This window comes from Polistes dominula, unplaced genomic scaffold, assembly GCF_049000335.1.
Source record: "Polistes dominula isolate Pdom_NZ unplaced genomic scaffold, Pdom_raw_medaka contig_73, whole genome shotgun sequence".
Taxonomy (NCBI): domain Eukaryota; kingdom Metazoa; phylum Arthropoda; class Insecta; order Hymenoptera; family Vespidae; genus Polistes; species Polistes dominula.
The window spans coordinates 9,957,846-9,973,173 of NW_028300951.1; the positions used below are offsets into that span (position 1 = coordinate 9,957,846).

Genomic DNA, 15,328 nt, shown 5'->3' on the forward strand with positions numbered 1-15,328 from the left:
ACCTATATGATTGTATTATTCGTACAATTTTCGAATTGATGAAATATTGTCTATCGATTTTATTTCAAAAATCTGTCTAGTTTTATACCCAAAAGGTATAAAAAAAGAAGATGGAAACGCAGTAGCAAAAAATCGGACCAATTGTCGAAAATTGTTAAACGTTGACCTAGTTTACAGAAAACAAAAAAAAAACAAAACGAGAGAATATTATTACGATACTCCAGAAATGACATATCAAAATGTATTGTATATTTCTATCAATTAAATCCGTATAATGATTCTTTAAATTGGATTTAAAATAACATAAAGATAACTTTTAACAACACATTGTATATATTATATTATATTATATACTTACATCTGCGATTGCGGTTTGGCATCCGATTTCTTCCTTTTCTTACCGATGCTACCGGTGATTGCGCTCATTTTGGCCCACAGTGGGTCCAGCAGTTCACATGGGCTAGGCCTACAAATCAAATCAAATCAAAGAAAAACAACATTAAATACAAATTTCCTTTTACAAGTGGGTAAACAGAAATGCGATTAGAATCCATAACGAGAAAATAATGAATGTTATGCGTGATAGAATAATCTACGTTGTTGATCTAAATTGTCATTTATCATCGTTTACATTCTCACAATGAAAAAGAATAAAAAAAAAAAAAAAAAAACAAATGACAAATAGAAAGAGAGAGTTAGAAGAAGAATTTTCGTCAAATAAAGTTCGAAATATAAGTAGATTTTTAGCGAAAGGGAAAAGGAAAGAGAGTAAGTAACATTACGGTCGAACGTAACTCGGTCGCATGGTGTTCATGAGACTGGAAAGCAAGGTGAATCCATGGAATCCGATAATCACGCTATTCTATTGTTTCACAGTATCTAACAAAGTATTAGGTATGTAGATCTTGGGCAACTTATCTGAGATAAGTAGTAGTTTCTCTGTGAAAAACGGTAGTTCCTGCCATCTCCGCCTCTCTCTCTCTCTCTCTCTCTCTCTTTCTCTCTCTCTCTCTCTATCTTTCTCTTTCTCTCTCTCTGCATCTACGTCAAGCATCCACGCCGAAGCGAGCCTTGATCAATAACTTTTGCGCGCGAGAATACGAGCCTCTCACCAAGGAATCTTTCCTTGCTATCGCAAGATTTCCAATTTTCCGTCTTGCGGAAGAGAACACAATAATAAACGTCCCGAAAATAAATAAATTCAGTGGATTTTCTTTCATGACAATAATAATCTTGTTAGTTTCCACTTCTTTGGACTCCATTATTGTCAATACACTAAAACTCTTGGATAGGAACAAGGTCATCGCGACTAGGAAACAACACCCACTGACTTTTTCATTCTTGCTATTACACGATGCGCCATGGAACCTCCGAATGGAACCAAATGGAACGGAACGGAACGAGCAGAGAACGGAAAGGGGGGAGGGAGGGCGGGAGAAAGAAGAGAAGGTGGTATACGACGATCGTCGGGGAAGACGCGCGCAACCCTCTTCTATTCCAATTCGATAAAAGAGATGCAAAAGTAGGTGAGAGTGAACCCGATCGTGGGGATGCTACGTCATCATCACTTATCACATAGAAAAGCACCTTGCATCGTGCAGCTGCTGTGCATCCACCACCACGTTGCTGTCATTCGTTCAACACTTGCTACAACTCTTCTTCTCACTTTTACACACTCTGCCTCCTTCACCTCTTCCTCCTTTTTTGGTTTCTTTTTTCACTAGGCTAGTGACAGCAACGATAACACTAAATTCTTGCAGATAAGTGAAAAAAGAGAAATACAGGAAGAACCTCTTCTTTTTCTTCTTCTTCTTCTTCTTTCACTTTCTTCCTTTGGTAGATTAATAATGGGAACGATAACAGAATATTTTTGCAGAACGGATGCAAAAGAAAAAAAAAAAAAGAAAAGAGAGACAAAAAGAAGTTTTCTCTCTTTCTTTTTTGGTTTCTCTTTTCGCCACGTTAACAACAGCTAGACAGAAAAAAAGAAATCTTTTTTTTTTTCAAAAAACTAATAACAACAACGACAGCAGTAGATTGTCAATGCATGCGTTAAAGAGAAAGAGAGACACTAATCAGACACACGCATGCATGCACGCACACAGGACACACACACACACAGCACTCGTGTAACTCCTTTCTATCTAAGTCTCTAGGTATACACGAACGTCCCCGGATCATAGATTGACTAGTTTTCTATTATCAAGAGAAGGGGAGAGGATGGCAGAGGGGGCGAGAGAGCGAGAGAGAGTGATTGTGTAAGAAAGAGAGAGGAAGAGTAAGGCTAAGGTGCGAGAAAGAAGAAAAATGGTGACGCGAAGCGAGCAAACTAGCGTGGCTTGACTGTGACGCCACGCTCGGAGTATCGGTTGTGGGTCGACACGTAAATGCGGGACCTGTACCCGCGTGTAATATAGGTCAGTGGGCCAGGGCGATCATGGCAACGCGGACATGCGCGTCGAGCCGCGAGCAAGCGAGACGTTCCGAGATATCCACTCTCTCAGAGTATTTTTATTATTTCTCTTTCTTTCTCTTTTATTTTATTTCATTTTATTTTTCTAATACCAATCATTATCGGAGCTACCGGATGCTGGTGATACTGGTGTGTACAAAACGTGAGGTATACTCTTATTTTTCACAAATTTTTTTATGTGACTTTTTTTTATAGAATAAATACTTTCTTCGTTGTTTATTAAGATAAAAGCTTTAGATTTGTTAGTAATTTTTTTTTTTCAAAGTTTTCATATACGACTTTTATTATGCGACATTCTTCCTGCCTTCTAAAGTTCCGATCCCTCCAAGGTTGACCGTCTCTTTCTTGCATACCGATACGACCACTCATTCTCCATCCTTCCACCTAATGTGTATATATATGTATATATATATTGTTCTTCGTTGTGATGTTCGCTTTTAGTGCACTTCCAATCACAATAAACTTGCACTTTCACGGACGAACACCTGTTCTATTAACTATTTACATTCGTTAAGATTCTCACCTAATGATCTCTCTTTCTCTCTCTCTCTCTCTCTCTCTCTCTCTCTCTCTCTCTCTTTCTCTCTTGATATTTCGTTCCATATGACCAAACAATTTCCTTTTTCTTCTACGCTATGATAAACTACTATTTATATAACTGATCGATTTTGATGCAACAAGAAAAATGTGTGAAGAATAAATAAAAAAAAAGGAAAAGTATCTCGTAAATATAGGACGCGTGAGCAATTTATTTGAAATAAAGTTTGTAAAATAGATTAGGAATTTACCAATGGCCTTCTACGGTAATCAACTAAACGTTATACGATCTTTACAAAGACTCGACGAACGTGTATTTCGTAACTCAAATCCACTAGGCTAGATTTAATGAAAAATAAAAACAAGGCATTAACGAAAGAGAACGAGATTTTGCGATTCGATGACCGCGCTTCGTTAACAGGACACACATGAACCAACTTTCACCGGACTTATCGAATTCACTTTCAAAATGATCATCGTTTCTTCGATTGAAAACTTTTAGAAATTCATTTTGAAACGTGTTTTATACAACTAGTCTAAAAACAAATATTACATCAAAGAATTAAAATATTCGCTAAGATACGAGATCAGAAGAACGTTGTTTAATTGACAAAAAGGACGAATAGGAAATAATTGAATGAATTCAAATTACGATACTGCGAATAAATGGTTATGTACAAATATTGACAAACTAAAATTCGAGGCTAATTCAATTGATTCAATCAATTGTCATCTCTGAAAAAAAAAAGTTTTAGTTGACGAATAAATTACTCCAATATACGAATTCAAGTCTTAAACGTTGAAATTAAACAATATATCCTGGCAATTTCGTAATCTCAACTATAAAATCCCTCCCCTAATAATGGTCACGGTATCTTGACCATCTTTAACGAATCTGTACTCGTAAAGAAAATTTTAACTAAAATTACAATATAATGAGTGAGTGAGTGAGTGAGTGAGTGAGTGGAGAGAGAGAGAGAGAGAGAGAGAGAGAGAGAGAGAGAAAGAAAGAAAGAAAGAAAGAAAGAAGGGGGAATGGCAAACACACGAGGACGACGAAGGAAAGTGAACCTGAACTCCGTAAAGAAGAATCAGAACGGCGAAAGCGTAGGTCACTAACAGAAAGAGAGAGAAAGAGAGAGAAGTTATACACACATTGGTAGTTAAGTGCAGAAACTCTCTGGTCGATGGCCGTGGCTGAGGTACATTCGCGTCTTTCAAACAGTTTACGAGCTCGTGCCTATACCAGAGAAGTGTGTTACTAGCGAAGCGTAACCGAGAGAGTGAGAGAGAGAGAGAGAGAGAGAGAGAGACCTCGACCAAATTAAATGTGCGGTCACTTCCTACGAACGACTATAGATATTAATTCTGTCATATTACTATCGAAACGAGCTACGAATCTTGATTTCTTATGCAAACGGCCAACGAGGATCAATTTCTTTTTTTTTAATCCAAAACAAATAATTTTTTATATGTGTGCATATATATTGTGCATTCGAAGGTTATATTATGTTGTTTGAAATAGGGGAAAAAAAAAACCAGTCACGTCCTAGTTTTGTCTCGAGCTTAAATAAAAACACCATAAGCGTTTTCATCAGTTACGACAACATAATCGTTCGCATTCGAACGAACTTTAAACCGATATACGCCTCGATGACGTTTACGATCTCTTCAATCGATGAACGCGGCCGCTCTTTCTTCTCCTGCCACCCACCCATCCCCTTCTCTCTCTCTCTCTCTCTCTTCCCAAGTTCGTGCTTTGGAACAGCTGCCAGATTGAACTTGTAGCACCAGCTGGATACTCGGAACGGCTCTCCCGTTTTTCTCTCTCTCTCTCTCTCGTAGCAACCTGAAATTTGCTTTTGGCTCTGTCCCATTTTGATCAATTCTTTAGCTCGTTTTCCACGTTCCATGTTGTACCGAATGAGATTATCCCGAATGAATTGTCTTTTTTTTTTTTTTTTAAATGAACATAACAAATGACAACATGGGTTATACAAGGATAATATACAACATGAAGTATATCTAATAAATGGAGGGTAGAGGTATTTGGTAAAGTGTCTAGCGTATGCTATAAATAACAGTTCAAAAACCTTCCAGAATGGCGTTGGTGTAGACAAAGGGTATGGTATGAATGTAGCAATTGTAAACGAATTGAAATATACCGAGTTAAAAAATGTAATATTATTGAGGACTAAAGTAGTTAATTATTGAAAATTTCAACTACTTGGGTGGTACAAAATAATGTAGTAAATACAACCTTAAAGAATTATTATGAGAAAACGTGTAGCTAGAGTGATTTTATTTCGTGAACTGTGAATAGTACGTTTATTGATTTTTTATCATTTAATTTTATGAAAAAGTATGTCAATAACAAAACAGTTATGGGTAAAATTTGTGTTATAAAATTTGTGTTCCTTGTTTATTTCTCAATCCTACTCTAATAATATTTGGCACTTCCTTTAAAATTTACCCTGATGCTAATGTGGCGCCACCCTAATTTCATGCATTTCGATGGACACTTTTCATATATACAGATGATTCTCCTTACCTCTACCCTCCATAATCTAATATTAATGTATCAAAGTTATATAGCGTTTATAGAGTGAGTTAATCGGTACACAAGTGTGGCAAATAAATAGCTGCATGAAAGGAATATATATAGTAAGAAGATTGCTATACAATACGAAGTATACTGCTATGCTAGATGAGATGCTAATGATAAACACGATGTAGACGTAACGTGGGAAGGGAGAGAGAAATAGTTGCCATGTCGACAGACGACGCCGCCTTGATGTCCCCGCTGTTACTATGATGACGTAACCCGCGTCTTTACGTCACAGGAAGGAGAGAGACAAAGAGAAAAAAGAGAGAAAAAGAAAGAGATAGAGAAAGAAAGAGAGAGAGAAAGGAGAAAAGGAGTGGTTTAGACGCGACGCGTCTTCCTCACCCCCATTTTCTCCTACACCCCTTTGTCCAGGCAACCCCCTCACCCCTCTACTGGTCTTCTAGGACAGGACAGCGTTACGTAACGAAGATCAATACGACGGATCGATCATTTCCTTTTTCTTTTCTTCTTCTCTCGTCTAGGGACTATTCAAGGGTGATTGCATGGAAGACGTTACGCTCGTAATATACATTCTTAACAAATTAATAGTTTTTCTATAGAAATTTATGAAATTCCTTTCTTAGGGAACTAATTCTTACAGCAGTGAATCACCCTACTTGTTAAAAAAATGATAGAAAATGAACACCACTTGTTTCTTTGAAGGATTTCAAATATACATCATTGTCATATTTGAAGAGAAACACAATGAAAATCACTCCTTCTTTATTTTCATTTGCTAAAGATTTCAATTTTCTGGACTTTGAATAAAATTAACACGGAAGGAATTCTCTAAAGAGAAAATTAATACATAACATAGAGGATATTCTCAAACACGATATAAGAAGAAAAAGAAGAAGAAGAAGAAGGAAAAAAAGTAGCTATTAAAACTCTGAAGAAGGCTGTAAAACTTGAAGAAAGAGAAAAAGAACAAAATAATAACACATTGGAGAGTATCAATATTTGTGTAGGTGGGATGTACGATGACGCGGCTCGATCGCGACTAACTTTGCTGCTCGAATTTCCGCTGCGGTCGTTGCTGCGGGTACCAACGACGTCAGCATTTTGCGAGCGCTACGCGACGACACCTGAGAAACACACGACAGTAATAGTAGTAGTAGTAGTAGTAGTAATAATTGTAGTAGTATTCAAAGAGATTATTTAAAAGACACATTTCAAGATCCTACTGATGTGCAAAATCATAAACGACGGAACCCTTTTCTTCGTATAACATAAATTCATTGATATTACTAATAGGGGAATTAATTAAATTTCGGTAAATATTTTTTGAATGAAAAATATATATATATATGAATAGAGGAATTATACTTGTTAAGGTTAAAATGCATAATAGAACGCGCATAGGTTACGCGTTTACACGCATCGGTCAGGGCTTGGCGGCATGGATCGATAGTCGTCGTCAGACCTTTCCTCTTCTCCTCGACGATTTAGAAATAAGGGTTGTTTCCTTCCTTCCTCTTTCTTTCTTTTATCTCTTTATTTATTTATTTATTTATTTATTTATTTCTAAAGTACATTGACCGAAAATCCCGGGGATTCACGGACAACGTAGATCTTGTCGTGTGCCTTGAAAACGAAAGAAAGAAACAAAAAAATGAAGAAGAAGAAGAAGGAGAAAGGGAAGAAGAGCGAGCTTCTTAGAACATCATCGTCGTCGTAGTCGTCGTCGTCGTATGCTGCTGCTTCTTTCTCTCCCTCTCTTTGACGACGTTAAAATTAAAATCCGGTCGTCGGAGAACGTTCTTGCATCGAAAGGGAGCAAAATTTCATGCGAAAGAACGGCCAAAAAGCAAGCCGGACAGAGAGATTATAACGTGTACACCATTCTCCGCGAGGCCGGCTGTTTCCAAGGTCAAACCCTTATACCCTCCCCTTTTACCGATAGCAAGTATTCCTTCTTTTCAAGTTCCCTCTAAAAAAGAACGTTTTAGAATTCACTTTCTTTGTCTCGGCTAAATTATGTACCAGGCCTATTTTTTTCTTTTTAAATAAAAATTTATCAATATTTGTTAATAACGAATATATTAAAATAATTTGTTTCATTGTAAAAAAAAAAAAAAAAAGAAATTATACTAATTTTTAGCAAAGCTTCTTTTTTTCTCGAACATTTTAATTTTATACATGGTAAACGGTTGAACGATCGACGATAAGTATGGTCGATAGTAAATACTAGTTTATTCTGAACTTAGAACCGGCAGACGCGTTATATGCAAAAGAAGAAGTTGGAGGAGTTTTTTGATTCGATGGGAAAAAGTCCGAAGAAAACATAACTTGCGCGCACGCACACACATACACACACAAACACACACACACGTTATGCCAAGTAGGCATATACAGTGCGAGTGTTGGACTGACCTGCCCCACGAGAAGAAGCATCGACGGGCATCGATGTAAGCCGCGGTTGGTATTTTCAAACCGAGTGGAAACTCATCGAAAAATATGAAGGGAATGAAGAAGAAGAAGAAGAACAAGAAAAAACGAAATAGAAAAAAGAACAATTCTAATTTAGATACGAAATCAAACTTTCGAATACTTTTTTCGTATATTTAACAACAGAATAGGAATTCCAATCAATCGATTTACGGTTTATTTTCCATTTACTACTAAATTTTATATAAATCTGGTTTTTTTTTCTTTTCCTAAGATTAAAAAGAAAAACAATTAAACGTAAGTATTTAAGAATAGTAGTACTAACTAAGATTACTAACCAATTTCAATGTTTTTATCTTTAATCGCAAAGATTAAAAAAAAACGAACCTTTATACGAAACATCATACACCAATAAAAACGAGGTAACGATGAGGATAGTATTCGTCGTACCGAAGACAGATCGAAGATTAGAGATAAATCTACAGACCTGTTTTATTATATAAATCAAGTATAAACCCTGTTATCGTAATGAAGAATATTATTTTTTTTTTGGTATAAATTAACCATGTTTTGAAGGAAGAGGTGGGGGGTTTAGGAAACAAATATTCAACGTTTATAGCAAGTATTATAAATAAAATGAATTTTTTTTATCGATGATAAAAATGATGAAAACAGACAGACAGAGAGAAAGAGAGAAAGAGAGAAAGAGAAAAAAAATATGTTGAACGAAAATGAATTGCGTTTTCTAAGAGGCAATGGATTTCAAGCGGCGGCGGTGGCGGCGGCGGATCGTGGTTTCGAAGCGAAACTAGATATATCGTTCGGTTAGGTTATATAATAATAATAATAACGGACGAGACTAGGCGTATACGGGCAAAATTCGTGGCCTTCGGAGAACAAAGGGTTCGAGGGAGCCTTATAGAATCTGTCTACGGCTAGGGCGTTTAGATTCTTTTTACGGTGTGCCGCTCGGTTAAGGCAGGACAGTGCGGAACGTGAAGCAAGAGATTGGCGAGGCGAGGCGAGATGAGGTGAGGAGAGGAGAGAAGAAAGGAGAGAGAGTGAGAGAGAGAGAGAGAAAGAGAGAAGATGAGAGAAAAGGAGAAGAGCAGAAACGGAGCGGAGGAGCGTTCAAGACGCAAAATGAAATTCCACACGCTTCGGTTCTGCCGAAATGCGAACGCTGCTGGCTGGCTGGCTGCTGCTCCCTTCGAGCGAACGGAGACAGGATACTTTATACGTTTCGACCTTGTCTCGAAAGCACGTTTTACTAATATTTCGAATATATCTTCCTATGCCTGTTAAACTCGTTTAATATGAGCTAACTTATTCCTTCGATTTGGTTTCAACAAATTGTCTTTATCTTTTTTTTTACAAACGTATAATATTAGGTCTTCTTTATTTCGAATGCTCGATAAGTCTCAATCGTAAATGTAAATATATATATATATATATATATATATATATATATATATATATATATATATATGTTTATGTATGTATGGGGTATATATTATTATGAAAGAAAAGTTTATCGATTTCCCGGTGTAAGAATTGTCGAGGCCAAGACACGTCGTTGAAAGAACGCGTGCCATACTCGAATTCCTCCGCACACATGACTCCCGTGTGCCGCGTGTTTCGACACAACACGGCCGACGCAATCGCTTCGTGCGAAGCGTGAAATTGTATAGTGAATGTCGTTAGGAACAACCATGAAATACTTCGAGCGAACATAATGGAAATAAACGAGTCCCTCTCGGCGAGTACGATAAGTACGTGTAACCACCGGCATTTTATCCATCCATCCATCCATTTTCTATACGATAGTGTTAGAAGATTTTTCATACGTATAAGAAGAGAAGAATTGAAATTAATTAAACTGCTATTTTATAGATTTTGGATTTGGATTTTACAAGTAAACTATTATATTTCCAATTTCTTGAATCTTTTTGCTTTTTTTTTCAAGCCATTGTCTCATAAAAAAGAGATGAATCATAAATCCAAGTATATAGTCTCTTTCTCTCTCTTACTAGGTAATAACTTCTTACATCAGAACTTCTACTCTCTAAATAATTATACAAACAAGATAAACGAACGCAAGTTCTTATTCTTCTTTTGGATGTTCGTTTAACCCTTTGAGTGCTGAGTACTTTTAACTCAAATGTTTTGTAGAAACGGAATAATTTATTATTAACTAAATTCTAATAATAAATTATATTTAATAATTAAAGTTTTTCTTTCTGAATATGATTTAATTAATTAATATAAACATTACATTATTTTACATTAATATTAACAAACATGTATTATGCGTCGATAGACCACTCTGGTAATTTTTATCAAATGCATATATGCGCGTCCATAGCACTCTAAGGGTTAAAATAAATTAATAATATTTCTAGACAGAGAGATACATGTATATACTACTAGAAATATCAAATACTATAAGCTTGCCAAGTGGACATAAAAATAAAAATTAAAAAAATTAAAAAAAATGTTAGCGAATCTATTAGAGAGGATAGAAGAAGAGAAGAAGTATTCTACTACTTGACTAGAGAGAGTCTCTACGACGGTTGCGTTATTGGGTGATGGAGGCAGGCAGGGCAGGCGTGGTACATTCGACGACCTTGACCCCTGTTCTTAACTGGCGCTCGTTCTTCGTAGACCGGTCGATATGTACCGCTCTCCAACCCTCTGCGATATAACACATCCCCTCTCTCTCTTTCTCTCTCTCTGGAAGAGATGGTTTTCTCTCGACGCCGACGCCGACGATGCCGACGACGCCGACGCGGACGCCGAAGCCGACGCCATCGTCGCGTCACGTCGCGTCGCTACTTTGCCATCCTCCTCCTGAACCTCCTCCTCCTCACCCTCTTCTTCCTCCTCTTCCTACTTCTTATTATTGTAGTCGTGCCTTCTAGTCGTATAGTTTGGTGCAATGTATTCGTGAACGCGTTGTATCGATTTCGCGGATGCCGCCACAGTCGACGCAGAAACCTCCTCCTATACGTTTAACGGGGGAACCACGATTTTTAACAAATTCTTATTTTTTTTATATATATATATTTTATCCGTGTTAATATTTCATTGGAACAAACAACAAAAAACAATTATAAATACTTTATTTGTGTGTATCATAAATGAAATATTAATATATTAAAAAATTCATATAATAATTATTAAATTATTAAATTTTAATAATTTAAAATTTAATGTAAAATAACTATGAATGATATCGAAAGATTTTGTCCAATTATTTCATATATATATATTCTCCATTTTTTCTTCTATAATATATATAATAATAATAACAAAAATATGTATGGAAAAATCGTAGCAAGTTAAAATTTGATTATTTCCTTGGTTAAGAGATCTTGGATTATCGTTAAGGCAGCTAACTCGGACATGATCGACTCGGTATCTCGTGACCGGAATACGATACCTACGATAGTGTCGAAGACGTCGACCGTTATGTTTCTTACTTGAAGAAAAAGGTGGTAGGAGTAGAAGAAGGAGGAGGAGGAGGAGGAGGAGAAGAAGGAGGAGGAGTGGCAGAGAAAACGACGACGCTCAAACCGCGCGCGCGCTTAATCGCTAATGCCACTCAACACATCGCAATATCGAATAAGAATTATCGAACATCAAAGCGCGCGTAACACGAACAAAAATGCAATAAAAAAAATTCATATGGTATTTATTTTATTCAAATCTCTTGAATCTTATAGTAAACTATAAAACACAAGCATTTCTTTCTTTCTCTATCTATCTCTCTCTTTCTCTGTAAACTAAAGGGTCACGTGTTTTCTTTGGGCCAGTGCCACGAAAGACACAAAAATATCATACTCGCGTCACGAAGATTCGCGAAGAATCAACAGAAAATGCACATTAACCTAAAGAAAATGATACCTTTTCAATTCTACTACAATTTTTACTGAAAACAATATACTCTGTATGTGTATGTATGTGTGTATGTATGTGTGTATGTTTGCATTGAGGTTTGAGAAAGGTGAGAGAAATTTACATTAACACTAGATATACCACCATTTTCAGTATACCTATTTCTACCACACTAGTCAAAATGACTGGTGTATTAAAAAAAAAATGCTTTTCAAGACTTCCAGTCTTTATTTACTCTTAAAAAATAACAAAAAATGTTTAACAATAATAATTGTAATAGATAAATGGATTTATAGACATTTTTAAATAACAAAACGTTTAATTTATTTACAGAAATCAAATGTTACATGAAGTAGAAATTTTGAATTAAAATGGCCCGACCAGTCAAAATGACTTTTTTTCCAAACTTCTTCAATTTGACTTCAATTTTTTAGTGAAAACAATATACTCTGTATATGTGTGTGTGTTTGTATGCGTCGAGGTTTTCTCTAACCAGTAACGACAACACGCGGTGTGCTGTAACAGCAGCACGCCACGCCATTAAGCTTGTATAACGTTGTTTGCTTCCATGGTCATCCCCTCAACGTCGCTTAACTTTCTAGACAAAACTGCCTACTCCTTCTCTCGTTCTCTCTCTTTCTTTCTTTCTCAAAGAGCAGCAGCAGCAGCAGCAGCAACAGCAACAGCAACAGCAACAGCAACAGCAACAGCAACAGCAACAGCAACAGCAACAGCAACAGCAACAGCAGCAGCAGCATGCGCATACTCGGGCCGACGATTTTGATCCTTTTGCTCGGCCGTGGTAGCTTCGCTTCTTGCGTTGCTTTACTGAGAAAACGTAATTTTAGCCCCCACGGAGTGGTAGGTCGGAAGGTAGATAGGTTGGCTGCTTAGGTGGGAGAGGAGAAGAAAGCGGGTGCATGCCTAAATTGCCAAGGAAACGAGGCCTCTCTACTTCTTTTTCTTTCAGGGTTCTATCTAGCCCTTCTTGTTTATATGTATATATTTATATCTTATTCGATGTTAGTAAGATTGACCAATACGATCGAATAATAGAAAAATATTGTTTATATTGTAGCAATTATCTTTTTTTTATAACAATTGTTACTATCAAGTTTTGTTTCTTTATCGAACTTACTTTGCCTTTAACACTTTAATGGCCGCTCACACAACATGTGTGTGATAGCCAGAACATTGGCCGTTATTTTATTTATAACTTTATATATATATATATATTTTAAATTATATATAAAATTAAATTTGTTGTTAAATTGTTGTGTTATGTTAATCTTTTCGTGAATGACAATAAAGTTTTTTTTTTAAATTAATTCTTGAAAAATATTACCGGGCTCCTGACGACGTTTTGACTGCGTATACATGCGGCCATTAAAGTATTAATAGAAAACTAGGTTGATAAAATTCTATCAATGTAAATTAATAGAAAATAACGTAAAGATAATGAACTCGAATAGTTTTTGTAAAAAAAAAGAAAAGAAATACTCTTGAGAAACGTTGAACGTATTTCAAACAGAAACAACAATGGCAGTAAGGTGGAATCTATGAATGTTCACGACCCTGTTATCATACGGGACAGATCGATATTTCGGGTGGGTAACGAAAAAGCGGTTATAATTGTAAGTTTTAAAACAGAAATATATACAACAACAACAAATTATTTCATCATGCTAAGGAATAAATTCGTTTGAAAAATTAATTATCAGTCAAATTCGTCGCATTGAGAAAAAAGAAAAAAAAAACACATCTTGAAAATAGTCATCGATCTATTCAAGTCGATTGAAATGATCGAATTAAATATATGCTTACTTGTTTTTTCTACATTGAAATATCTGTAAATAAGTCGGACTCCGACACGTGCTTTTTCAAATATTATTTATATTTATTTGTTACTAATTATTATCTATTATTTCTCATTCGCTAATTTAAATTTTCTTTCTCTCATCGTGTTCTATTAATCAATGATTAGAAATAAACAAAAATCTATATTAAACGACAAGTTTTATTAATAATTAAACAAATTATTATTTATTATCAGGTATCTTCAAGATCTTTATTAAACATTTGATTAATAATCAATCAGTTTTGTTATCATTTAAAAAAACTTTACGTTTTTAAACTTGCAATTAATTTTTTTTTTAATTATCTAACACCCTCTAATGAAAATTATTCAAATTTTAATCTGGCATAACCGACTTACTCCAGATTTTTCAAGATAAATTTAATCAATGTTAAAATTATTATGACACTGAAAAAAAAGAAGACAGAAAATTTTGGATAAGAAAAGAATCCAAGAAGACGCGATGAATTCGAGTGTAAATAACTTAACAGAAAGGGAATGAAAATGAACTAGGAAGGGACCGGAAGGGCTTGAGCCGAAACAAACGGAGAATATACGAGCTTATATGCTTTCAGTGAGAAAGGGAAAGAGAGGGGAAAAGAGAGAGGAGGCCACGTAAGAAGAGGCGCGTGTGTCTCGTGGCCTGGAGTTAGCATAGCCACCAACACCACCAACCACCATCACCCGCCATCGCTTTACTGACTGCTTGCCTGCTGTTGACCTTGAAAAGATTCCTCTCTAAGAAGGAACTACAAGATATAGGATCTAACGGTGGTCGTTTGTTCCCTTTAGTTCTTCGACTATCGCCGAAGTAAACTAATGACGAAAAATATACCGATAATTCGCCATGATTGCCTACCTCTAAAATCAGACCCTTCATCAACGAAGCCTCGGGGACGCCTCGGAATTATGCGAAATTGCTCCGAGTCAAAGAAATCGGCCGATTTTTTTTTTTCAACCGACAAGACAAATGAAACTAATAAAATGCGAAATATTCTACTTCCTGCAATAGAAGAAAAATTACCTTGAAAAATATATTTCCTTTCCTTCTCGAGGAATTGTTTTCTGACTTGTAAGTTTCTCTTTTTACTTTGATTTTATCGATGAAGAAACATAAGTGAATTAATAACAAAGTGTACATTTACGTTATATTAATAGTATAGTACTTTTCAGTTAAAGGAAAAACTATACTGAAAATATATCTTACGCGTTTTCCCTATTGAAATATTTCAAATTTTCTTGAGGATCAACGACGCAAGGAGGTCACGCAACTTGTCAGCCAATCAATGTCAGCGCCGAAGCAAACATCCACAGAACGATTAAAGATATCTTGACACTGTATAGTAATCGTTGTTAAGCGCGTTGAATACTAAAAATAACGTATTTACGACGGACGTTGATATCGTAGCACTCTCCACCTCTCCCTCCCTCCCTCTTCCCTCTCGGCCCATCCCCAATCCGTAGAAACACACTTTTACTCGTCATCGAATACAATTTCTTTGGTTAATAACGCTCCTCCTTGTAAAGATAGAAAAAAAGAAAGAAAGAAAGAAAGAAAGAAAGAAAGAAA

General features: G+C 35.9%; 1 protein-coding gene across 11 annotated transcripts in view; it reads right to left on the minus strand.

The window, feature by feature from the left end:
* LOC107067782 (uncharacterized) overlaps positions 1-15,328 on the minus strand; it is a 56,635-nt gene that overhangs the window by 33,758 nt on the left and 7,549 nt on the right. For 6 of the 11 annotated variants that reach the window (XM_089172119.1, XM_089172122.1, XM_089172117.1 and 3 more), the window contains exons 1-2: positions 783-923; positions 359-466 (exon numbers count right to left, since the gene is read on the minus strand). In XM_089172119.1, the coding sequence (XP_089028245.1) occupies positions 359-466; positions 783-814 (140 nt within the window). In that variant the 5' untranslated portion in view covers positions 815-923. Of the gene's footprint in view, positions 1-358; positions 467-782; positions 937-1,112; positions 1,310-1,587; positions 2,348-15,328 lie in introns of those variants that run through there. The other 5 variants (XM_089172116.1, XM_015323589.2, XM_089172118.1 and 2 more) reach the window with 4 other exon arrangements.